General features: G+C 54.4%; 1 protein-coding gene across 1 annotated transcript; it reads right to left on the bottom strand.

Annotated features, from left to right (window-relative positions):
- Window positions 1-3,611: 3,611 nt before the first annotated feature.
- On the bottom strand, window positions 3,612-5,838 carry BESB_009510 (uncharacterized protein; the record flags this gene model as incomplete). The annotated part of the gene is made up of 2 exons (XM_029359705.1): window positions 3,612-4,945; window positions 5,346-5,838. 2 exons carry the CDS (start codon window positions 5,836-5,838, stop codon window positions 3,612-3,614), a joined length of 1,827 nt encoding a protein of 608 aa, XP_029222618.1.
- Between the last annotated feature and the right edge of the window lie 20,414 nt (window positions 5,839-26,252).

Consider the following 26,252-nt stretch of genomic DNA (forward strand, 5'->3'; position numbering starts at 1 on the left):
GCGAGGTCGAGAGAGAGCCGGACAGTAGAGCAGTGCCTCAAAACTTTAGTCTCTCAACGAGGGATTCATCAGAACGCTGGGGACCCTCTGCGTCTGGTCTGCAGAGGAATACGCTTTGCCTCGCAGACGCATGCGAGCGAGGGGGATACGAATGTGGGAACGTGACACCGAAGTCGCGTTGAGTGAGATTTGGAGGAAACGGTTGGGAATTACCCCGGATGGCGCGGTCGGCTGGTCCTGCTGTCTCGTCGTGAATAGAGAAAACAGGTAAGATGGGGTGTCTCCTCCCTCGAGGGCCTGCCGCCTCCAGCCTTTTCCAGCTCAGGCAGGGAAACAGACATGAGCGCGCAGGTGGCAGGAGCCGGAGAATGTGGAGGTTGCAAGGCGTTGAAGTCCCGCCCTGGAAACCTCCTGTCAGTCGCATGACCAGCAGCGTTGTCATCGTTCAGAGAGCACGCCTCGCGGAGCTGGCTGCAAAAAGAACAGGAAGTGCATTGTCGAGCTAGGGAAGAGCGTACAGGGAGTCGCAACGGTTCACGGCGGAGGGAAAAGGAAAAAACAATGTCGCTGCAGTGTGTGGATGCCAGGTGGACGTCAGGCCTCGCGTGCCTCGCGACTCGGGACGACTACGTAGAGGTTCCCCAGTCCTGCAGCAACCGACGGAGTAGTAGCAAGAAGAGCGGCAGGAAAAGAGCGCCAGGTACCAAGAATCTGGGAGAGCGAGCATAGGTGAGCGGGTCACTTGGGAAGCGTCTACAGCGTAGAGGGAAATCGCAAAGAGCAGCTTGCAGTGTTGGGCGAAGGCAGCACCGGCAGCCAAAAGAAACACGAAGAGACCGTGAGTGTCCTCCAGCCCGAGCTGGTTGATGAACAGACAAGTTCCAGTCACAACCACGGATTTTCGCTGGTTGAGTCCACCGTGAACAGGGTACACGTAAGGCTGGCGTGAAACCTTCTCTCCCGTGGACCTTGTCTTGTTCGCTCTCGCCACTCCGCGTCTCGCTCCACTGGCGGTCAGGCTTGATGCAGAAGGCGCTCCACGGTCGGCAGAAGACGAGTCACCGTGGGAAATTGGACTCAATTTTCCAGAAAAGTCAATTCGTGGAAGTCAGGAGAACTCCTGAGCGCGGATACCGGTGCCACAGCGATTACGGGATATAAGCGTCAGATGCGCAGGTGGCTTCTGGGTGCCAGGGACTGCAGAGTGTTTCCCAGAGTCCTCGGCGGTTCAACCGCTTTTAGAACGTGGATGCTTTTGCGAACAAGGGCACAACGCCTCGTTTCATTGTCCTGACTGAACAGAGCCCGAAAATGGCAGGCAAACTTTCCAGCGGAGTCATCGCCGTGGCAGCAAACTTCTGGGGCGTACCTTGAGCAGCGTCGAAAGCGACGATTGTCGCTCTTTGTCTCATTCCAGATCGAACAGGTGCTCAGGCTTGAGCACACATTGAGGCTATGGTGTCTGGAACACGGCTCATAGCCAATGATGACAGGGGTGTGAAACAGGTGGCTTCACCTAAATGCTAGTTGCGGCACGTAAGACGTGATGCACTTTATGGGACTTCACTATTTCGCAGGTGTCAGGTTAAATTGATGAACTGACGCGGCTTCGGCAGGAACGTGTTGTGACCAGATGGCCTATAGAGCCGCCTCCGCCACTTGTATGCTGCACTGTCGCGGAAATAAGACTACACCATTGCCTGACGGATGAGTGAGCCCTCACTCTTCGAAGTGGCGGCCTGAAGGCCGTTCCGGACTGAAGCAGACGTCCCTACACGCATGAATGCGAAGCTCGCGGCGCTCGAGAGAGCGGAGACTGTAAGCATGCTAGACTGTAGCAAGGGCTGAGAAGTGTTGCTGAAAGGAGTACATCAAAAAAGCCACTGGCGGAATTCCTGCTTCAATGGGGATGCAGTTGCTGTGTGGGGGAACCACAAGATTAGCATGGGAGAAGGCGCCGGAAAACGTCCTTCCCTTCTCCTTTATCATCACGTCGTTCACACAAATACGACGTCGAAAATTGAACCATGCCTCTTACAGACCCATAATCCTCCCGCATATTCCTTCAGATCCGCTGCGTGCGCCTTGAAAAAAGCACGCACACACGAGATTCTCAATTTGCTACTCCACCAGGAGACAACCTGGAGGCTGCATTGCTCCTCTGCGGAGCGCAACAGAAACGAGAGACTAGATGCTCACGTGATCCTAGGCAAACTGTGGTGAGAACGAAAAAGGTGAACCGGTATCACTGACCTGTCACAGAACAAAACCCACCACAACGCTGGTATCGTCGCGCGCTGATCTCAGGCAACTCACTGAACCCTTCAAGACCCCTGGATGTCCGCACATGCCACCATAAATACGCTTGAAACGGACGGTCAGGGTTTCGAAAGGGGCAGAAGAGGTGGTGGTGCTGAGGCGAACACATCCTACCCCATGCACACCGGAAATGAATTTAAGGATTCAGCACGGACAGGTCAACGGAAAAACGAACTGCCTCCCAATGGAAGGAAGCCGGCCTGAGCTTTCGCTTCTCACAGCCTCCGGAAAAGGGCTGAACACACGAGTCGGCCTCCACGTCTGAAGAGAGATGTAGACCACCAATGGGCGCACCGCCGTCCGTTCTGCCCCTTTGGAAACAAGCGAACCCTTGATGCATCACCAGCACACCGCCCGCCAGCTGAACGACGTGGCGCTCTCTACACCCTGAGCGCGCCTGTCTTTCTTCAACAAAACATCCACTAGAGCAACTACCGCCTCAGGATCAATCGTCTTTCGTGACCCCTTTTAGCGTGAAACAGCCGATGTCGCCACCAAGTGTGAAAGGACAACCATGGAAGCTGTCCAGGCTGTCTCGACACTGAAAAAGCTGCACCTGGCGTGGACACGGAACCTTCAAAAGGCGATTCGCTTGTGAGCGCAAGACGGGCAGGGTCAAGCGCTTTGTAAAGTGAAGATTTGGTGCGAACCCGCTGACCGTTTGGCACGAGATACAAGGCGCAGCCCTTCGCGCCTCGTTGATGACGCAAATTTAAGCAACACACCATGCGCGAGAAGGCCGCAGACATACGAGCGCTGGCTAGCCACCCCCTGCGATTTCGACACCAGGCTAGTAGTCGTCAAAACGCCCATATCACTCATGTTTGGCGTGGCTGCACTCATTGTACCAATGCACATCGTTCAAACGGAAATCCTGATATACCCTGTTGGGCGCAGAGGCGCCTCAACACTCCATCTACCGCTGGAAGACTTCTTGTGAGCACACTCACATTCCACCACAGATCGGTCACATATATGCAACACTGGAGACATACCACGGAACCTGACACACCGCGTCAGGTACGCAGCTGCAGTCACGTCGAGGAACGTCGACTGCAGGATACGACAAAAGCGGAAAAGCGGAATAGAGTCCTGCTATATCACCCAGGCTCGCATACCTGGAGACTGCGCCTGAGTTTGTGCCCAAGCACGTAGGTCATACATACATGCGGCGGCGTCGCGCCTATCCCGCAGACGCCCACACTATGTATCAGATAGACTATACAGAAAAGTGTAGCGGTCATACTTTATACGGAAAAGACTTTTCTTGAATGTCGTGAAACCGGCAACTGTTAGACTGCACCCACCGTCGCCGGCGTTTTCTTCCTGACTTCCACCAGCGCTGGCCAGTCGGCCGGTTTACGCGTGAAGTCCACGACGAAGACTGTGAAGGCATCTGACTGCGCCTCAGCAGCAAGCGCGCCATCAGCTCCCTCGCCATCAGCCCTGTCGCTTGGCTCTCCTCCCTCACTTGTATCTTCACCGCTTTCTTCTCGCGCGACCAAAGACCGGGGTCGCGACCTTCTGCCGCTTCCTGTGCTTTCACGCAGGCTTTCGTGTGCCTCCTGGACTACATCCTCTTCTTCTGCGGATGCATCTCTGCCCTGGCTCGTCGATGTCGCCCCCCCAGAGAGTGTCAGCTGCCTGAATGCGACACCGAGCGTCGGCGGCTGCCTTTCAAGAAGCAGGCACTTGCTGTGCACGCGGCGGCGCACGCTGCGAGCGGTCTTGGGGTCGATGGAGAGTTCCTGAGTTGCGAAATTCGCTGCAACCTCCACACGCACCTCTCCCCGAAAGACGGCGACGACTCGGCACTTAGAGTCCAAGACTTCCTCGCTCCACAGCAGCAGCTGCGCGTGCGCGTCGCCCCTCGCCGCGGCGGCTGCTTGCTCCGCTAACAGAGAGATGTTCACGTTGGCGGCCAGGCTGTCGGCCTCAACCACCAGCGACGAGTCTTCCAGCGCAGGAGTCCATCCCGGATTTCTCACCAGGTGAAAGGCCAGACCGGTGGTGGCCTTCCCAGTCGAGTCGAGGAGCTCGCGAAAGGAAACATCACCAACAGTGACGTGGGAGGGAGGGAGGTGTCCCTGCGCAGAGCTGGCGGTCGAGGCGAAGTGGGTCTCGGTGGCGGCGGCTTGTCGCTCAAAGTCAGGGCGGACGTAGCAGCGATGGGTGTTCAGCTGGAAGTCTTCGAACCGCGGAATTACTTTGTGGCGCAGCCGGTTGAGGAGGTTCCCGACCAAAGGCGGCCTCTCGTTGTAGAACAGACGGCCGCGCTGGTGCTGAGGGTCAACGACGAGTCGCGCAGACCCTGGGACGAAGGTGCCGTAGAGGAACTTGAGCGACTGCGCCCGCTCGACGTCGACGAGCAAAGCGCAGTCCGTTAAATCCCACATCAGCGTGCGGCCGCTTCCCAGCAGCCCGATGCGCGATTTCTCGCGCTTGGCAGCCCACCACCAGGAGCCTAGCCCCACGAGGACCGCGCCCGCCGCAGCCAGCGCGGGCGCCGAGAAGGCCTTTGACATCCAGCTGGACAGCGCTTTCTTCTTAACCACCTCGCCCGTATCGACGGCGTCAAAAAGACCCACAGTGCGGGATCCTGGAAGCGCGAAGATGTCGCCGTCCCCTGAACAGGCACACACAAACCAGACGCGCTCAGTCCCCCTGCAAAAAACAGCTCGAGGCGACGCAAAAGACGCGAGTGCGCACGCCCGAGGTTAGCGACCTCCAGCTCCTTGTACTCAACTGTCTCCGCCTGTTCGGATGAGCGTTCCACTCGTTGTGCCTCTGCGAAACCTCCTGCGCGGCGCTGCCCCGATTGCGATGCACGACGAGCAACGCGACACTGCTGTGTGGAATAGAGAGGCACTGCCACGATCTCTGTTCACATGCTGCGCCGCCTCTTCTACGGATACTCAATGGAGAGACTACTACTACTGCGGTTGAGGGATTTGTGGACGCGGAGGCGCGGCTACGTGGAGCCGCGCCAGGCAAGCCGATCTGCAGCGCAAGTCGCAAGGCCCTACAGGGTACGGGCGACCTGCCCGCGGAGGGCGACGCTAGGTTCGCGTCGCCGTGAGATCCCGGCGTACCACCGAGGATGCGGTTCTTGAGACCAGCTGCAGCGAAGAGTGGAACGGTGATGAGAGGAATCAAGCCTTCACGGAACGACTCCTGCCTCGACATCCCGATTCTCATTCCTCTCGCATCGGCGGCCTCCCAGACAACGTGGGCTCTGTTCAAGCCGTCCTGTTTGAGGTCTGCATTGATCATGCGGCAAAAGCGTTTCGCCACGCTCCCGGAGTCGTCGACGTCGGAGGTCGAGCTATCCACCATGTCGGGATCGAGCGGCACGTAGTCGAGTTCCCCTTCGTCCTGCGGATTGACGCCAAGGTTGAGATGGCGGTGACCGATAGGTTCGCGAGCCGCAGACGGCTTGAGCCCGTCAAGGAGCGCAGCTGCGAAAAGGAGCCAGGCAATGCCCGCCCCTACATGTCTGGACCTGCTTGCCCCCCGCATGGTGCTGGGATGCCGGCAGACCGGCTCTGCAGGCCTCGCCGCCGGCCGTGTCGGTGGACAGAGCAGCGGCGCGCCTCCAGTCAAATCGGGGGAGTGGAGCTGTGACATCGCGCAGGCAAGACGCCAACCCTCGACTTATTTCGAGTCGATTTTTCCCGGCCCTAACGAGGAAGATTCCGCGACGCCCTGGCTGCGGAGGCAGAGAGAGAACACTGCCTGAGGACTCTCTGCTACGGAAACGACAAGAGTACCGCGGCAGGCTGCCGAGGCACGCTCTGTCTTCGGAACTGGGAGAGAAACCTCGACATGGGAAGGTGATGAAAATGGACAGAAAAAGAGGCGAGTCCAGCGGTCCTGCTCGAAGAAGTCCCCACGCGCGGCCCCCCTCCCCGGAGCTCAGGGGACAGAGAATGACCCAGAGAAAAAGGCGCAAAAAGTAGACGAACTCGCCGGGTGCGATTTACGCCCAGACAGAGGGAGTCACACCAGACGCCGATGGCATACAGTTAGGCATTTTTTCGCTGTTCTACTCAGAGACACAAAGGATGAAATCTACCGAATTTGCGACGGTCGCCCTCGAGCCGGGTCTCGTCGACAACAGGTGGAACCGGGGGGATCCTCGGGTTCGTGGCGTGCCCATGAGGCCTAGCTGTGCATGACCTAGATACCGGGTCCTTGCAGGTCACTGCGCTCGTTCGGGTAAGACGGTGATTTTGTGCTCACCAATTTGTTCGTCTAACGCATAACCCGAATTTTTGGCACGGTAGAAAGGACGCCGCCGAGGTACCCAAATACATGTCAGATGCTTCTACAACGTTCCATAGACCACGCAGCCGTTAACCTCCTCTCCAGCGGATGCCGTGGGCTGGTGTTTTTGAAGGGGTGGTGCAGCAGACGACGGGCTCCGCCTCACGTGGCGTGGCACATTTTCGCGGAAGGTAATGACCGCCTGCCTGTGTCGATATGACAGTTGGAAACTCACACGCGTCGTGGCTGCGACGCATGGGATCTGTAATGTAGACGCACTCGCGAATGTGGGAGATAGGGTGGCTCAGTCAAACCAACCATAGTGTCAACAACAGTTCTTTTTCTCCAGTTGCTGCGCCCCTTCCTGGACGCCTGCGGGATTCTTGCAGTTCTGGCTTGGGAGTGCGGGTCATGCGAAGATCGCTTATGCTGCAAGTTAAATTATCGGTTGAGACAGGTTTCAGAGCACTGGTGATCACTGGATGGACGGTGTAAGGAGGGGTCCAGTACCGGACTTTGCTCGCTTGACGCCGTCTCGCGCGTCCGCCCGGTGCGCTGAATGAGTTTCACTCGCCGCCCTCAGCGGAACGTAACCTACACCAGAGTCCTGGCTTATGGAGGAACCTGTACTTTCCAAAGACTGAGAGCAGTAGACGATCTGATGCGAGTGTTCCAGTGGAAGACGCGTGCATCGCAAACGGCCGTGGTTCCGGCGAAGTTTCAGTTGTGTGTGGTTGCTGTCGCGCACGCGAGAGCAACGATGCGCAGCAGCGCATGAAATGCACAGAAAAGTGGTGTATCTCCCCTACAGCAATGTATGGCATCAACCACAGTGTTGCCGATGTTGCTTGGATCGTATCTGGAACACTTTGATCGCTGTGGGGCCTGCTCGAGCGGCAGATGCACTCGCGACCTTGTAAATTCAACGGTGCTGCATTCCCAACAGAAAGTGGGTGGGCGAACTCAGGCCACCGGAGGTTGAGGTGTAATAGCCGCATAAATCTGGCATTGTGAGCAATACAAACGGCACGCTATCCCTACACGCAGCTAGAAGTTCCACGTACGTTCCAATTTAACCGACCAGATGCAACGCGACGGGAGTTGCAGCAGAGGCAAGACCACCGGGAGAGACACAAGGCAGTTCTGGGGTTTTCATCAATTCCCTCGTAGCAAAACTATCTGGAAAGATCGTGCAAATCAGAGAGTGTGGAACGGGTGAGCGTTTTAGAGTCAGCTCGCGTGGTGCGGCAAACTTGAGCAGTGATTTCGTCAGGTGGGAGCCATGGAGCCTGAAAAAGCAGAGCGTCGCGCAGCGGCCAGGAGCGGTCCTGCCACTCCAGAACCGGAAAAGTGTGGGTCCACATGCTTGCTGGGCCGACCGAGTAGCGACTGCTTCATCGGCGGTGTTGCTTCGGCATCGCTATCGGAGAGCCGCTTGAGGAGACACTGCACAGACTACCTGCCCCTGTTATGGAAGAGCAGGCGCCCTGCATTTGCGGAAACATCCGATTTACGTCGCTCCTCTACTCAAACGCAAGACGTATACGAGACCGTGAAATACTTTTCGCTAGTGTCTTTGTTCAATCCGAGTTGGAGTCTGTTGCCACATGTAACACGAAAGGTTTGGCTCACACCAGTGCGATGGCAGTCGTCTGTGCGAGGAACAGGGACTGCAGGACAACATCGAGAAGAAGAATCCGCAATGTCTCTTTCTGGTGATCGGGAAGCGGGTATGCTCAAGAAGCCCGCAGGGTTAGGCGCATTTCGACCCGAACGAACAGGCTCTGAGGGTGACGCATCTCTTGCAGTGACTGGGAATTCCATATTGATTGATCCGATCACGCGGGGAACAGAGGTGGCTTCTGCTACACAGAATATGGGGTCCCGCTCGAACTGCTCTACTATGTTAAGCCTCGCAAATGAGGCGACAAATCCACGCGGCGATAGTCTTCAAGCAGAGCAAAAGCATGCATATATGGGAGCGCGTCACCGATGTGGCTGGTTTCCTTCTGGCGAGAAGCCGGAGCTCACTCCGCAGTCCGTCCGTGCCTCACTAAATCTGCAAGCGTACAGTGATCCAGCTAGTAGTCTCGCGTCACAGGAGGATTATTCTCGTCCGCGTCCCCCTGATGGAGTTACCGCGAGCTTCAGTAGACCCATGTCTCCCTCGGCCCGTAGCTGCCAAACAGAAGTGGAGCAACGTGCCCTCCCCGACAAAGTAGAGCAACGCCATGCCAATCAGGAGTGTGTAGAGCAGCCTTCATGTCAAGACCTCACGAACTGTGCGAACGGAAGTGGTCGGTGCCTGCATACGTTCAAGATAAACAATGTACCAACAGAGACTGACCGCGTCGCCTCAGTTCTCCGCGAACTACAGCTTCCTCCCACGTGGCAGCCAGCATGCCGAGGCGCCCGCTGCGCGATCGAGGCGAAGCTGCAACGCGATGAAACGGAACGTGCTGAGTGCACATTTACTCCTGACATCTCAGTGTCCCAAGGAGCTGTGAGAGCGCCATCAATGAGAGTGCCTATCTGTTCAGTTGAAAGAAGCCTCCGGGCCCCGCTTGGTGAGCACGCAGCGCATGTCAGCCACGAGAGCCGTTGTTAGTCACATGGAAGCGTTCACCCCGCCCCCCCCCCTCCCCCAACCACCCTTCCCTCGGTCGACGTTGGCGGTAAGGAAATTCGCGGCATTGAGTTTGCCCGTCACACGCGGGTCGCATCAGGCGTGTGACGAACTGCGATAGAAGACGGGCAGTGACGCGCTGGATGCCGGTCTGCACGCACTGTTGCCGCGGCTGAAAAACTCGAGATGAAGAGGCACAGAGGATAGCCGCGCTGCAGGCGCTGGCTGCGACGGTAGTGTGACTAGGGGTACGGACAGAGTCAAAGTGGTTACGTTGTCTCCGATGTTGAAAAGACCTCTGAGGGATCAAAGGGCCGGGTCCTTCAGAGAAGGCAGTTCTTCTGTAGAGTCGAACTTCCGTATTCCCCATTGTCTGAAAGGTGTGGTCGCCGGCTCCCGATGGTACAGCTGGAGCGACTCACTCGGACGCGGGCGCGCTTAGACGAGCGCGTGAGGCACAACGTCCGCTGTCTAGCGCTGCAGCGGCCCAGCTTCGCTTGCAACATGACCGGCCTGGCATGAATCTCACTCGGCGGCGGTCGAGCAAGGAGGCACAGCAGAAAAAAGGTGGAATCGCTTCTGGCACGATAGCGCCTTGTGGGGGTGAAGGGAGGCGGCAGGCCGAAAAACGCAACGACCGGGTTACCGCTTTTGTACGCAGACAAGAGATCCTGGTGAGAGGCAGGCTCCGCAGGCCACACGTAGATTACTGAGTTGTCTCCAAAATGACTCCGCCTCCAGGACTGTCTGCGCACCTGCGCATTGGAAACCTTCCTGGGTTGCCGCGGGCTAGCTTCCGACCCCGATAGGGCGCGTCAGTGAACGAAACATTGTCATTAATATGTGATGGATTGTACCACATGTTCGCTCTGATTGCCTGCCCAGCAGTTTATGGACGTTGTTATTCCTTCTGCCTGTGATATCCGACACAACGACAAACAACGGCGCTTGCTCTCCAGGGGTTCGTCCGTAAACACCCAGTCGTTTTCGTCAAGCCTCATACTTGTTCTGTCTTTAACATTCCCTTCCGCAGACGCATTCGTGTTCGTAAGGTGGTGACACATGACCAACAGAGGGACAGGGGCACAGACTGAAGTTTCGCAGTGCCAGTGGCCTGCCGCCCACAGTGGTACAGATGGTACAAGAGCACGCGTCGACGTGTGAAATATTGACGGTGAATAGGACGCCAGTTTGATTGTGCTATGGTTCTGTGGCAGGAGGAGCGACGAATCCGTAAACTTGAGAGTCTGCGGGCTATGCAAACTCGAAAAAGTACGTTCTTGCTTACCGCCCAGGAACGCGGTTGAATCAGTATCGCGGAAACGGCAGCGCGTCTTTCGGCTTTAGTAGCCGCATAGCAGTGTTTACAGCCAAAGCCCAATGCCGAGGGTCACTCAAGGCACCTCTGATTGAAGGCGCTTTTTCGCGTGGCACCAGGGCCTCATCACTTGCTGTGTCGGCTCGTGTTGCCTCGTTCTGTATCTGCATCACGGTCACAGAAGAGCCGTCACACCCTTCCATTAATCCGAGGTCTAGGTGGCTTTGTCGTGCTCGAACGTACCACGCCCTCCTTATCAACGGCGAGGACCTGGGACAAGACTGCAGAGCGCCATATTTGCATGCGGAGGGCACAGCGGGAGAAGACCGGTATCAATCAGCGTTCGTTCCACACATCAACAGGTGTGTCGATGTGGTGCGTACCGTGAAGAGGGCGACCACTGTAGCTACTAGATACGCTGCTGATGCGTTCCCCTTACTTACGTATCTCACGAAGACGGAACGGAGTGCTGTTCAACAGACACTCATCCCCCTCGTATCGTGAGTAAAATGCGTCGCACTGTAGCTCGCTACCTCGTGGGCGCAACGGCGAGTGCCCGAGTTCCGTTGTCCGCGCAGCCGCTCCCGCGAGATTGCCCTTCGCCTTCGGAACCATCCAGTAGCCAGAGGGGGAGTGTTCCACGGCGGAAGGCACGCCGAATGCGCAGGCAGCAATGAAGCACCAGCATTCACCTTTCATGTAAGCGCGAGCCTTCTACGAGCAACATTGCTTACATCCTTTCCGTCGCGCGGCTGCGGTGTAGCGTTGCCCGTCGAGAGCATGTTTCTCCTCCACAGTGAAGATGCGTTCCAGAGAAAACCCCCAACTTACTCTGAGTCTATTTATGTCAGCTAGCTTTACAAACCACGCGCGTTGGACACAAGGTGGCACAAGCGGCTCCAAAGGCACTCTGCAGAACGCAACGGCCATCGACAGCGCTGACGGAAACACTAAAATTAGCAACTATTCTCATGTGCGACAGCCGAAAACAAACCAGCGGAAAGGTGCTTCTTCGGTGTTGCGGTAAGCGATATCCCATCCCCTATGGGGCAACTGGCTATTCTGAAGCCTTACTGCAGTAGCGCAGTGACGACCGAATTCGATTAGGAGTTTGCCCTCTGGAGACTGCAATACATCTTGAACCTCGCTCCAGCCCACATCGCGCAGCAACAGTGGCGACCCGAAGAGAAAACATGCTGATAAATAGAGGGAATGACGAAAGGAGAGACTTGTGCATATTCACTATTGGCAAACAAATGGAAGGAGACGATCTGAGCACGTTACACGCAACTGACGTTTCGCAGTAGCTTCGGAACCGGCACCTGCGCGTGTCGAACAGAATTTTGAGGGACGCGCGACGAGCAAAAGTATACTTCCAGCAGCTCCGGGAAATGAAGGCCGCCGCCGAGGAGAAGAGGCAGTTGCTTGAGCTTGTTAAACAGGAAGAGGAGGTAAGCCTCACGAAGGAGCGGTGAAGGCTCACCTATTTACCTACACTTGCTTTTCGGTGCGGGAAGATAAAGCTTCGGGTCAACTTGTCACAGCGAAGATCTGACCGCTCTAGGGGCCAGACTCAGACCTGCCCAGCTTCCCGACAACCTTCGCCGTTCCCGTGTCTACCTACGATTCGCGGAAGCACTGGGGGTAACGTACGCGAGTCTGACTGCTCCATCTCTGTTTTTCCCATTCAACACATAACTCAAGGCAAAGGAAGCTCTGCACCGTTTGGCGGCGGGTGTCATCCATTCGGCGGCACCGTATACTTGCGGTTGTTACTGGGCGGCGCCCAGTTGAGTCACTGCAGCTTCCGGCCTAGGATAAACGAGCGCCAGCTGCTATCAACGCGTCGATACGCAGCTGATGCCATTGGTGAAGAAGGCAGCACAGGAGGCAGCGCGGGAGACGGAGGGACAAGTGACTGCAAACTGGCTCCGCCTAGACGAGGGCCTTTGCCCGTCGCACGCTCAGCTACTCGTTTACTGGTTCCAGAAACGCTGGGGCAGTTCTTCGAGCACTGACAGAGTCGCCGACAGAGCAACCGAGTTCGCTAGATAAGTTCTGCAGTTATCATAGATTGATTGCCGGCAATACAGACTTGTGTCTATGCCATGACGCATCGAAGTCCAGAGCAACTTGCCCAGTGGAACACTATGCCTCTGGGGCGACCTGTGTGTTATGTAGTGGCGCAAGCGTTCTCCATAGCGAGATCTGCCATGAGACTTGCTTTTTTGCGCTCACGGCGGGCGATCATGTCGTGCCCCGTTTTCCATGGACGGCGCTACAGAACTGGCAACCATGGCTAATCCGGGTCGCCGAAGAGAAGGCGTTGCCCTGCGCCTCACGGAGATACCGGAAAATCACCTCGTCTCACACGTTCGATGGCAGAAGTTTGACGGACCGTTGCCGTTCTGCTGCCTGCCGCCGGGTCGAGGACCAAGACAATGAACGATACCTACGACGAGTGCAATTTTCTGGCGTGCCCACTCACGTAGGACGCACGCGGCCCGTACACGTGCCCGTGAGTACCTCTGAAACACTGCCCAGTCCCATTGGCAGACGATACACAACACAAAATAATATTCCCGACGGGATATAGGCGGGCGAAGGCCGTCTCGGGTGCCGTTTCTCCAACCACGGCGCATCTCGCTCACCGCGACGGTCGGCGCCGCGCCGAGCAGAAGGCGAGGTAGGATGTGGCTCGCAACCCAAGCCCGAGCCAGCACGCTGGCATGCTAAGGGCCTGTCTGGCAAGAAATGGCCCCCTTTCGACTCTCGAGACTTTTTCACTTTCAGTGAACATCTACCCGCCCAGTTGATGCCAGTTTGGTGCCCGTGCGCCTTTTTCGCGTCTTCCAGCTCTTTTCCTTGCTCGTTTTTCATATCGGTGACGGGCACTCGGAGGCCATAGTACTCAATCGACGTTGACTCGGCTTTCCGCGCCAGCTGGGCGCTCCAGTGTGATGACCGATTTTCTCTCCTAAGCTTCACCTTGCCAGCACTGATGATACACAGGCAAAATGCGAGGCAAAAGCCTTTTTTTCGTCTGCCTCTTCGCTGGATTGACTGTGGCTTCCCTCCCAACTTCGACGGCAAGCCACCAAAGTAAGCCATCGACGCCGAGTTGACGAAGTGGCAGTGGAAATACGCACGGTTAGCTTCAGATCAGAGCGAAGGAAATACACAGACAAGTTCGAAATGCAACCCCCTCCCTTGGAGGGCACAAAACCTGCTCATCGTTCCTCGACAGGTGAGACTGCCGAGAATCTTGACTCTCAAATGCCCTGGTTGTGACCTTCGGCGGCAGCTAAAGCGGCGCTACACGGAACCCCCCCCAAGGCTGTTTCTGACGGTTTTCTCTCTGTTGCGTAATGCCTGGCTTCCTTCCTACCCGTGACAGTTCACAGAACCGTCACGCGCCCTCTCGTTGCGTCGCGTGACCTCCACGCACACCCGCCGTGAGGCTGGACGCTCCTCTCGAGCTCGAATATCCAGGCGCCCTAAATCTTCTCGATCAGTCAACTTCGAAGGAGACGAAAACGCGTCGACGTGCTCTGCTATATACTGAGGCGCTTTCCAACAGTTTTTAGGCCGCTATTTGCGAAGTCATCTGCTTTCCGCACAGTTCAACAGGATCTGGTGTCAGGGGCCCGTTGGCTTGCGGGTCTCAGCCTGCTGCCCTAGCCCCTAGGGTAAATCCCGCCGCCTACACAAGAGAGCGTCACTCGGAAGGCTGTGCTGGGGCGACCCTCCTTGAAACCGCCTTCGGCACGGTGCCCGCCGAAAGAGCAGCGGACGTCGGCTTTCGAGAGCTTTTTAAAGCTACCCGACCACACAGCTGTGACGCCGGCCTTCTGCCTCTTCGTTTTCCAGTGTTAACCACGCGCGCCTTGCGGTTTTGCATCACTGTTGAGCCCAGCGAGGCTTTTCCGCAAACACCGGCAGGCCGTCGCCCCTGAGCTTCGGCTGGAGTGGTCACGTCACTGAGGAGACACTCGTCGTCACGCCGTGAATTGGTGGGACGCGTAGTTTTCGCTGCTTTTTCATCAGTTCAACTCTACAAATACCCTTCTTGGCCACGGCAAAGCTAGACCGACAATACAAGGGTCGTTACTCAAGGGAGAGGCTGGTCAGCGCTTCACGCTGCCGTCAGACCCCGAGTGCGCATGCTGTTTCGTTCGATTCCTCACATGGAGGGAGAGAGCAGGATGAGTACTGCAGCAGGCGCATGGAATACATCCCTCGCTTCTTTTCAGCATGTCGCCAGAATTCTCCGATGTATGTTTCCTTCTGCAGAGCAAGCTGCTGCCGGAGCCCAGACACAAATGGTAAGGACGAAAAAAGCGTCTCCTCGAGGCGACGGGGGGCGACCACTGCCTTCTGTGCGAGCTCTAAAGGATGTGATAACTGAGGCAGTTCTGGAAATAGGGACAACACAGCTCTGCGTCTTAGGAAGCTTCAGCTAATCGAACCACCAGCAGGCACGCTGCCACGTAGAGAGAGCCCTGTTGCTGTCGAGACTAACCCTTCAGAAGAGGGGCACCTCTCGACCTCTGCCGACATCGACCCTCCAGTGCTGCGAATCGGCCCAGACGCACTGACACCCGCTGAGTCGGCCTCTAGGCTCATCTGCCCTCGTTCTCTCTTGCCTCCTCGACTTGCGGCGGACCGAAAATGCTAGAGGAGACGTATTCCGTTCTGTGTATCCCCTCCAGGTCAACACGGCTTCCATGCGAGTGAGAAGCCCCTTCTCGGCGCTCGCAGCGGTAGTGCTTGGAGGCAAGTCCGCCTGCATGGCAGTCCCAATCGAGCAGATCCACTCTGCACAGGCTCCTAAATGTAAATTCACGCATGCATCTCGGCGCATTCTGGGCGGAACATCGGCGGGAGTAGGTCTTTAGGAAGGTATCGCATGCAGCAGGAAGATGTGTCATTGCTCTACCGTACCGACTTCACTGAAATCGGAAGGTCGCCCAAGCATGTATATCTATCTATATATATCTATCCTCTATCCATCTAAATCTATCTATGTATCTATGTGGAATTGTACATTTATGCCTGAAGACGGCGTCTCTGTCTCGCTGTGCTGTTTGCTGCCTAGAGGAGGGGGACTGGTGCTTTTACAGACGTGTAAATGGAGATTCTTCACGCATCTCCGCACCGTGGCATACACCCAGACGTGCGCACACACAGACAGGTTCGCGTTAATGTGTTGTGCTAATGAAGTCAGAAAGCGCAGTTCTGGGGTTCACATTGCATGCGATGGTCAGCTATGAGTGCTTCCATAGACCACCCATATGTGGCTGTAAATTGGCAAATGCATGTGCGGATGCGGTTGCCATGTTGCAAAATGAATGCTCAGGTAATCTAAGACGGGACTCGGCAGAGCTTCTGGGGGACGCGGCAGACTGTCGGGCTGAACGCCGGAGACAGTTAGCAGAACAATCCTCCTGCTCAAAAGGCACGCGGTGGAAAGCCAAGCTTCTGCTAATTCTTCCTTGCATTTGTTTCCTCGCTTTTCTCGTCATGCGGACCCCTTCACCGCACCCAGTTGAGACATCCTGCGGATACACATCTTCTGAGAGCGCTACGTCCACTTGCATTCCGGTTTTTCTCTTTCGGTCTTTGTCGCGTGTCTCTGCAGGAAGTAGGCGTGGAAAAAGCGTAGAAAAAGGTCTCCCTTTCCTTTGTGACAGCACTGTCGGGTCGAGCTCTCCATACCCAAACGCGGCAGTTCTTTGACCTGCAGTCGCAGAAATTTCTACTTCCTGTAGGCGCGAGAAACCCCCATTCACGCGTGCGACGTATCTGTGTTCTGCTGCTTCCGGATGAGGTTCTCTTGTCAGTGCTCGGGGTTGCCTCCAGATAACGATCTGGGTGACGCGTTTCGTCGTGGGGGTTGTCGCCCGACGGTCTCTCTGTTTTCTTTTTCGATTTTTCGCCTTCGTCCGTTTTTTGGTTATTCTACACATAAATCATGAGTACATAGATTATATGTAGTATAATATCTAAAACATCTTCTCCCTGCCCTTGTCGACTCGCCCTAGGTCTGCCATCCTCAAGCGCGCGCGGTGTCGCCCTCGCGCCTTTTTTCATCATCTGGTTCTTCCGCGTGCCTCCTCCTTTCCTGCAGTACGAGCACTGGGTAAGTCTGAACGGTCGTTCGCCTCTTTTCTTTGCCTTCGCGCTTGTGTCGTTTCACCTCGCCTCTCCTGGCGTCTATCGTCTTCGTTGTCTCTCTCTTGCTCACTCTCATGGCGCCCGCCGGGTACCCTCTCCCGGCTTCTTTTTTCGGCGTCTGACGCTCGCGGGAGGCTCGCTGCTCACTGGGCTCTCCGGTCTCACGCGCCTGCTTTCCTTTCGTTTCCACGTGGTGCCTCCTTTCCTTCTTTTTCGGTTTCGCGTCTCCCGCACAGCACAACGGCTCGGCGCTGTCTCTCGTTCTGCTCTCGGTGACTGCATCAAGCCTTCGCAGTCGCCCGCGGGGGATGAGGCTTTTGATCTACACTTACCTCATGCTTTTTCCTCTTTTCTTTCTGCGCACTTCAGGCAAAGAGTGTAAGCGAACGCGCAGCCCGACGCGAACCCACTTCTGTGTAGGGGCCTCTCGCTTCTGGAGAACGCAGCGGGAGACACGATCCATAGGAATATCTCTACATAGATCTGTAGATCTATACATGCTGAAAAAAATGCGTATACGTGGGTGACGGCAGCTTGCCATATATATATATATATATATATATGTATATATGTACCTGTGGGAATATGCAGAAATCCGAGTGTCCTCTTCTCTATGTATACATACGCATATATTTCTAGTCTGACTACGTTTGCCGCGCTTGTCGCTTAGATAGGCAACGCATAGATCTCTCTGTCAAGCGCGTATTCCGCGGGTGAACCCCGTTTCATGTTCGTTGCCTCGACGGCTGCGCGGGCTGATCCGGGCTCGTTCTGTGTTTGTCTGTTTTTCAGCAAGTAAGCGCCTCTGCGTCCCTCAGGCAAAGAAGAACAGAACGCTCGTTTTTCCCGTTTTTTGTTCTCAAAAATGGACTGCCACTGTACTTCGATCGCATCCTGCGAGCCCACGATCGTCTACCTGCGCAGCTTCTTCTCTCTCGACGCTTCACACGCCGGCTATGGTCCGCTGCCGTAGTTGAACCGGGACTTTCAGACATTCACTTAGCCTCAAAAAACAAATTCGTGTCGAGGTCGATGTACTTGCGTGTTGGTTTCTGTCCTGTGCGGTTGCGAGCGCGCCTGAACCCTCGTAAATGCGCAGGCGCAGAAAAACTGGGTCTCTAGAGGAGACATCGAGACCTTCCATGCTTCGTTTCCGCCACCGTTTGTGGTCTCTTCTCAGATTGTAAGTCTTCTGTTTGGTGCATCACACATTTCGCTTTTCTTGTTTCGAGTCGGCTGCATAAAGGCTTCGCGGCCGCGCTGGCTCACGCGAATGACTCACACAGAGAACACCGCGGTGGTAAAAGCCAACATCTTTCTTCCAGGCTGAAACCCAACAAGTCTCCTGCAAGTGGAGAGCGGCATGGCGCGTGTACACGCTTTGCAGTGGCGTTTCCTTTCTGCTCACAGGGGGACTTTCTGTCGTCGCCGAGACCGACGCGGATTCAACGCTCTGTCTGATATTTTAACTCTGTCTCTACTTCCGTCGGTATATAAATATATATATATATATATATATATACGCTCATGATGTCGCCACCCGTATTGCTTCTCCCTCCAGGTCTTTCACTTGACCTTGTATAAAGAACCCGACTCACCACCCTCTTTCGACGTCCCTACATATATACATATAAATATGCATGCGTATGTATATATATATGTATATATATATATATGTGGCGCCTGCGTACCTATCCACCTGAGGACCTGGATAAAGAGGCAAAATCAAGGCATCCAGCGCGGCAGGATGTTTTCTTGCTAGGGCGAGAGGCTGTTGCTCTTCTCCTTTCTTGAATTCGCTTTCACTCCACGAGTTGACTCCTAACTCGCCAGGCCGTTGGGATGCGTCTCCGCTTCTCAACAGAGCGTACGTCTGAGGCTCGCTGCGGATATCGAGTGGACTTTTCGCAGCAGAACGAGGTGTCGCCAATGAAACTGTTGGTGGGATGCTTTTCTGAAGCTAACTGGTGAAGAATGGATGAAAACCCCGCGCTTGTATATGCATGATTGCAAAAAGCATTATTATTCTTGCGCCCACAGGCACTGGCCTTGTCTATCGCAAGCACGCACTTCGAGAAACTACACTCGCGAGATGAACGGATAAACTTTTTTCTTTTTTTGATGGCGTATATGTGCAAGTGAAAATCCACACGTTGGTACCATTTATATCCTTGAAGCAAAAGTCCAAGGATCTCGGCTCTCAGGCGTCGTGCGGTGCAACGCCGTGCGCCGTGTGCATCTGTGTCTGCTTTGTGTATTTGCGAAGGGGCGGATTGCCGTTTCTACGAACGCTGGCTGTGTTGTCTGTTAGGACGTAGCCCGTACATGCGATCACTGCAAGTGTAGATTCAAAGGTATGAGACGCACATACGCTGTGGGTCGCTGGCGAGGTGGGAGCGAAGACGCTCTCAATCCTTGCCAGTTTTGCGAGGCCCGTGTGGCTCCCGCTTCTTCTTGGTGGTGCATCTTCTCAGAGCGTAAGCGGCATTTAGCCTTTTGTAGGTCTGGCTTCAGCTCGGGTCTGCGACATTAGGCGTGGCGTTTGCTATGAAAACAGAGGAAACGCAGCAAAGGCTATTCTTCAGGGAGGTGAGATCCAGCCACACCTCACCTCGCAAACGCGCCAGTTTTCTGTTTTCTGCTTTGACCTCTGCGCTCAGCTCGTAAGACTTCGTGCGCGAGGGCGCGTTCGGAAAGGAGACAACGCCTCGAGATACAGAATTCGCGTTAGCCCTTCCTCCTTTTACGACCTTCGAAGTTCTCTTCTGGAGAGACATGAGCGGCAAGGGGGTGGATGTCGCTATACTGAAGAGCCTCGCTATTCGTCTCTTTCTTGCCTTAAAATAGGTGTGTTTCTGCGTGAGATGCAGGCTCTGCAGACACGGTTTCCACGTCTTCGCTGCTTTCCTTCGTTTGTCCTCCTCAGGTTCAAGTACGAATAGACGAGACAGATGAGAGGGGGAAAATAGTAAAAGACCCGTAACTCGTGGCTCTTCGGTGGCGAAGCTGCCGCAGGATTTTCGAGGATTTGCAAGTCAAGCCGAACTCTGGAGTTGAGGTCTCGATGACATCGCCCGCCGCTGTACACATCTCTGGCGTTTCGCATGCCAAGCCATTCGTCCTCTTCAGCGTTCGCTACTTTCACACGTTCATCTAATTCATCTTTTCTCGCTATTCCCGCCTCGCGTTCTCCAGGTCCCCCCTCTCGTAGGTTCAGGGGCTCTCGCTCCCGTTCCATAGGAATAAATGTCCCCGTTTATTCTCTTGTGACTCATGAAATCCTCCTCTAAGAAGGCCTTTTGCACATTTCCGCACGGATATATATATATACATAAAGACCCAACTACATATATATATATATATCAGTCGCTCTCTGAAAATAGATGCAGACTCAACAGCTCACGTAGAAACCGTACTCTGAGTCTCTGGAGTTCTTCGATATAGGCTCTAGGGTTTAGGGTTTCACAGCATTTTTGGTTCTCGTTGATTTTGTTCTTTTTCCGTGCGTTGGCTGTTTCCTCAGGAAGTACGTCTTTGTGACTGCCCACTCATTTTTCCGATGAAACAAAGAAGGACGGCGACTATCGTTAAGCTCCGATGCGGTGAAAGCCTTGTGCTGCCGGCTCTAGCGCCGCAGTCACCAGGCAGGGATCTGCGTCAGACGCTGCGGCCTTCCCGCGGATGTGTCTAAACCGTTTTTTCTCCTGAGCTTTTCTTTCATCCTTCTTCGAATCGTGTTTTGGCTCGCTCCCTTGTTGCCCCGAATATAGTGCGATCTGAGCTTTGCGCTCGCTTCCATGTTCTCTTTGTTGATCTCTTGCGTTTTAGCATTGCTCCAATTTCCTCTTTCTTCAGCGCGTAAGTCCAACCGCAGAGCGAGCGAGTTCTAAACGCAGTACGGTGGCTCGAGAGCCTTGACCTCTGCCGGTACTTTCGCGCTACTCCCGCCATCAGGCATGCCCATGTTTCCTTTCTCTCCCTGCGGCGTGTTGGCTTCCGCCTCCGCTGCGCGTGCGGCTGAGCCTGTCGTTTCGCTTCTAAGAGAGGAGACGACAATAGCGGTTAGCAGAGACAGAGTCATCGCTTAGAGACTTTTTGTCACTGTGTTTTTTTCTTTTTCCAAGTTGCATCTTACCAGCTGCGCACGCGAGCAAAGCGAAAAGCCATTCTCGGCGTCTGCTGGACCGCACGTGACAGCTGTACTTTCGCCGTTGCAAGGAAGAACGAGAGGAAAAAGCGTTCTCCCTCTGCATCACCAGAGCAGCGATCTGCGCCTTTCGTGTACTCTGCGCTGTCGCAGAGTCAGACGATCGCGCCGCATGCGCGAGTTCAGACGATTCAAAACTTCTGCGACGCGCCGAGAAGCCTGGAATGACTCCTGTCCGCCCTCTCTCTGCGCTCGGGAAAGTGTACAGGTTTACGTGGGAGGCTGTGATGGAAGCGTCTTCGTCGAGGACGCATGCAGAAGGAATAGTGCGTTTTTTCTAATGTGCTGGTTGGTTCCCCCACAGGACGTAAGGGCAGCCAGCAGACGGGGTGTTTCCATCTTCGGTCAGGACTTTAGTCTGCGGAGTGAGCGGCAGCTTTGCCTCCACGCCCGCCTTGTCTGTCTCCATAGAGGCTTTGCATGTGTAGAGGGCTAGTACATGCAGATTTGCTGCATCCGCGTTCTCGTATGTACGCTTCGATTGAAAAACTCATACTGGCCTGTTTCCACGATCCATGCACGCCTTCGCTCGCGCTTGTCTGCGCGACGAGCAAGCATGCCTCTACGAGAGACTGTGCAAGCGCTTTCACGACAGCACACGCAAGCGCATGTAAATCGCTTTCTCCCATAAGTACCATGCATATATATGTATATGCGTTTATGTTTATATACCTGCACGGATGCGGAATGGTGCCGAGGTCGCTTCAGAGACGGTGGCTGTTTCTTGCGGTGATTAGAAGATTCGCCTTCGGGTCTTTGTCATCCGCTTCCTCGCGTCTCTGTGGCGCCTGAAGTACTCGGCCGAAACGATGCCGCAGTTTGTGCGTCGCACTTTTGTGTCTGGCGTGATCAGGCTGTAAGATCAACAGAAACTCAGCTCCAAGGATGGCCTGAAAGCTTCTTTTAAACACCAAACGAAGTTTCCCCAGAGCATTCGAGTTGGCATAAATGGATATATACATACACGTATATGCTCAGCAGGTACTTCCTTAGAGGCGTATCACTGCTGCATGTGTGCCTCTTCATTTTGTATTGGCGCATGTCAAGTTATGACTGCCGGTCTGGAGACGCAGGGACGCGTACATGTGTGCACATATTCAAAGATTTCGGATTTTTCGGAATTTTTGTCGTGGGAAGAGAGATGATAGACTGAGGGAAATATCGTAATCGACTATCTCGTGTCATGTAAAGTATCGATGAACTGCGGCGACTCTGTGCAGACACGTACACCAGAACAGATCAGACGTGTGTAGGTCGGTGTATTCATCGCTATCGGATTTTTTTCATGCTTCACTTGTCGATTTCACCTCTTCCTTCAACGCAGAGAGTAAGTCCTCGGTTGCGTCTCCTGGCATTGAATGACCGCTCCGCTCGCACGCAGCAGCCCCCCTACTGCAGCCCGAAGACGCCATCACTGGAGATATCAAATATCCGAAGCGTCTTTAGTTGAACATTTCCGAGGGAGAGAAGAGGAGGAAAGGTCATGAAATTGCGCCGTTACTGAGAGTACCGCGACAGGGACTGGCAGATTCGGTTCCACAGAACGGCTTCGTCGGTTTCATCTAGAGGCCGACAGGAGCCTGAATCGACGGAGATGCTATTCGTTTGCAGATGCTACGTTTCACTCGCCCCTCTGCTGTGTGAATCCTCCATTCTCCAATCCTCTTGCAGATTGTAAGTATTCGCCTCTGCAAACACCAGTTTAGTAGGTACACAATTAGAGAGGCACAAAAGAAGGAATGCAACTGTGTTGCGAGGGAGGCGAGAGGCGGCACGGGCTCGTATGAACGCGAAGAAGCTTGCCGATACATCTCGCGCCTCTTCGCAGCATTCGTTAAGTCCCAGCATCTACACGCGCCAGCGACTTCCACACGATTTATGAGAGGCCGACTTTCCCGCGCATTTGTGCGGACGTGTTTTTGCGCGGTCGATTCCCCAGGCGGTACGCTCGATTTGCTGCTCCCGTCCTTCCGCTTTCTGAGACGCTGCAGGAGTCTTTTTTTCAAATGTAGCACGTTTTCTGTATTCTAGCCCAAACTAATTTAGCAACTATTTGCTGTCGATCGTTTGGGTACGCGCAGCCACGCATTTGGCTCTTTTTTCGAGAGGGGCTGTCCACTGCTGGACGGGCTACATCCGGCAGATATACTTTTTCCGCGTACACACAAATTTGTCCTCGCAGAGGCGTGGTAGATTTGATTCCTCGATGCCTGTGCGCTTGCGTTTTCGGCATTTCTCGGCTTTTCTCTCGCTCCTTAGTTCTTCACCTACATACGCTCTGTATCGTGCAGGCGTATTTTTGTGGCATTTGCGTGAGTGCAGGGAAGCCCCTGAGGCGTGAAGGCATCGATGCAAGCGACGTGAGTCTCTGCGTCGGTGTGTCCTGCTTCTCTCCTCAGGAAGTAAGAGAAGAATTTGCCCTGTCTCAGCGTGCTTGCTCACACAGAGGAGAAACAGAACGTTGGGCAGCGCAAGGAGCAGGATTTTCTTCAGTTAGCATTATTTCACGAGACGAAGTTACTCTAACAAAATTTTCCACTTTTCCTAAAAATTCAAAATAAAGAAAAAAAAACAACAGGCGGATCCCGGGAAGAAGACGGTCACGTGCAGACTTTGAGGCCGCCTACACTGAAACACAGCGATCGCGCCTTCGTCTTGCTTTCTCAGTTTGTAAGTTTCGCCTGGCTGTCTTAGGATCGGGAGGTCTAACTACCTGCTGCAGTCTGTCTCGTTTCCTTTCGCCTTCTCTCTCGGCGTTCCAGCCCTTCTGAGGATTAATGATCTGTTTCGTGCTCGAGAGCGTATCGAGTGTATCCCCCTGCAACTCGACTTACTTTTTCATGTCCATTGAGCACGCTGCTCTGAGTTGTTGTTGCTCGCTGAACGTGCTTGAGCCGTATACTGCTGCGGCCGCCACGCGGCGAGGCTTCTTCACTCTGAGATTTTTCCTTTTCTTCGAATGGAGCTATCGCTGTGTTTTCGCCTTCGAGTTCTGTAGGAGAGGCGCGTGCGCCGTTGGTTCATCGTTTCTCCTCTGTGCGCACTGCGGCAGTTGGAGTGCTGCGCGTCGCTTGCTGTTGAAATGCCGCGGGCGGTTCCTGATTTCCGCCTTTAACCAGCTCGTAAGCGCATGCAGACGCGCGTCCACTCAGGTAGAATGCCGGTTTACTTTACCAGTTGACTGCGGGTAAACCTAAGTCTCGGTTTCGTCGGCGACTTCTTCCCTTTCGCCTGCGGTTATATCGGGCTCGGCGCGAACTATCGTTATGTAGACCGGCTGGCTCGGGTCGGCAGGTTTTGCGGGGTTTTTTTGTCGGTTTTACGCTCTCGCTCCCTAGTCTCGCACCTGCATTACCATTCCGCCGTGCCTGGATCTACATATATATATGTGCATACATGCATACAATTATATACATACATATAGGTAGAAAAATTGTTATGCATTTAGTCGTTGTACGCCTGCTTGCGTCAAGACTCGAAGTACAGAGGGAGGTGGACTGTTCATGCACTTTCTCGCGTTTCGCTCTGAATCCTGTAGAAACGCTTCCTGTGTTTTTTCTTTGGAGGCAGCGACTGGAAGTTGCAGGGCTCCAACGAAAAGAGAGGTACCATTTAAGATGCCTCAATATTATAGATGCTATTTTCCTGTTGAAGCGCACCGAGCGCCTGCATGAGTTTACCTTGTATGTGGTCTACCCTTCTCTATCCTATTACCTCCGCAGGAAGTAAGCGAACTGATTCTTTCAGCAGTGTCTCTGTTTTCACGTTGCTCCTTTTCCGTTCTGAAGGCCTCCTCGGCCTCGTTGCGTGTTCACCACTTTCCACTCAAACTTTCCTTTCGACTTCCACTGCTCGCTAAGCTCTCTCTCCTACTTTAGCGTCGCCTCGTCACCGTGCTGGCTGCCTCCCTCGCTGCCGGCGAGTTGGCTTTGGTGTGAGCTGTCGGTTCTCTTTTACCATTTTCATTCAGGGGTCCTTCCAGCTAGAAAAGGGGCTGCCACGTTCATCTGCTCTTCTCTCCAGTTTCGTCGTGTTCGCTTTTCCCCGTTGCGATGCCGGGCGTGACTGTGTGCTGTCTTCTGACAGCTTTGAGTGTTCGGCTGTATATCCCCAGTCCATGTTTCTCCCTCTTCTCCGTGTGATCTCGATGCTGATTCCTTGTAGATCTTGTGTCTGCTTTGAATTCGGCTCAGGACGTAAGCAACACCTTAGGAGAATTGGTAGCGAACTTTCTTTAGGGCGACAAGATCCTTGCGTCGGGCTCTTTTCCCCGTTCGCATGCAAAACTTATCGTTCACGATCTCCAGGATGCCCTTCGAGACCGCCGTGGGAAATGAAGGCTTTCCGCGCGTCGCGGACTTCGTCTGCAGTTTGCGCCAGCCAGTCCCCACGTTTTCCTTCTCTGGGAATTCTTCGTGAAAAAACATCAGTTGGGGTACGCGGCCTGCCGTGAAGGGAGGCGTGCGCTGCCTGTCGGTGGAACAAAAATGTGCTGTTTGGATTCTCTGCTTTCGAGCTTGGGCTTGCCTCACATCCTTTGTTCTGTTCGATGCGCCTTCAGTGCAGAAGGCGCAGCGGGCGAGGATCCGCAACAGGCAGGACGAGAGTGGATGAATCCCACGGAGCGAAATGCGAACGGCAGCCCCTCTTTTTCCGATTCTTTGTCGCAGCTTGTAAGCGGTAGCAAGAGTGTAGACACTGCTACGTGGAAATGCCTAGGCCTGTAGAGGCTCTAACGTAGAGAAACGTGCTCGCAGGCTGGCTGTCTCGCGCGTCGCCGCATTCATCAAATCTCCTCCTCAATGGCGCTTCTTTCTGCATGTCCTCTCTCTAGTCCCTTGTGACCAGCTCCACCGAGGAGACGTCGCCGCTATCTGCAGGAAGCAGGCTGCTCATGTCTGCCTTCTGATCATCAGAGTTCAAAAAAACTCGCGCGCGCACATTTTTTAAGTAAAATGGCAAAATTTAAATTAAAACTATTGTTTACTTTTAAAATGAAAAAAATTAATTTATCTATTTATCAAGTACCACAACCAATTATGTATAAAAAAGCACTATTTAAGGCCTAAAGCTTTTTATTTACAAGATGCTATAAATAAAGCCCTGCCTATCCGCTGATGTTGACTTTGCAGAGACGTTCTCGATGCCTTGATTCGCTTATCCGTCTCCCCAGTCCCCCCCCCACCCCCGTGTGCAATCGGCCTTCTCGCGTCATGTTTGCGTGTCTCTCTTTTCAAGCCTCGACTTGGTTTCGCTGCCGATCGCGAGCTTTCTTTCAATTCCGCGACTCAGTTCCGCGCACCGGTTGTCTTCCCTCGCAGCTCTCCCTGGCTCTCGAC

Source organism: Besnoitia besnoiti, chromosome I, assembly GCF_002563875.1.
Source record: "Besnoitia besnoiti strain Bb-Ger1 chromosome I, whole genome shotgun sequence".
Classification (NCBI taxonomy): domain Eukaryota; phylum Apicomplexa; class Conoidasida; order Eucoccidiorida; family Sarcocystidae; genus Besnoitia; species Besnoitia besnoiti.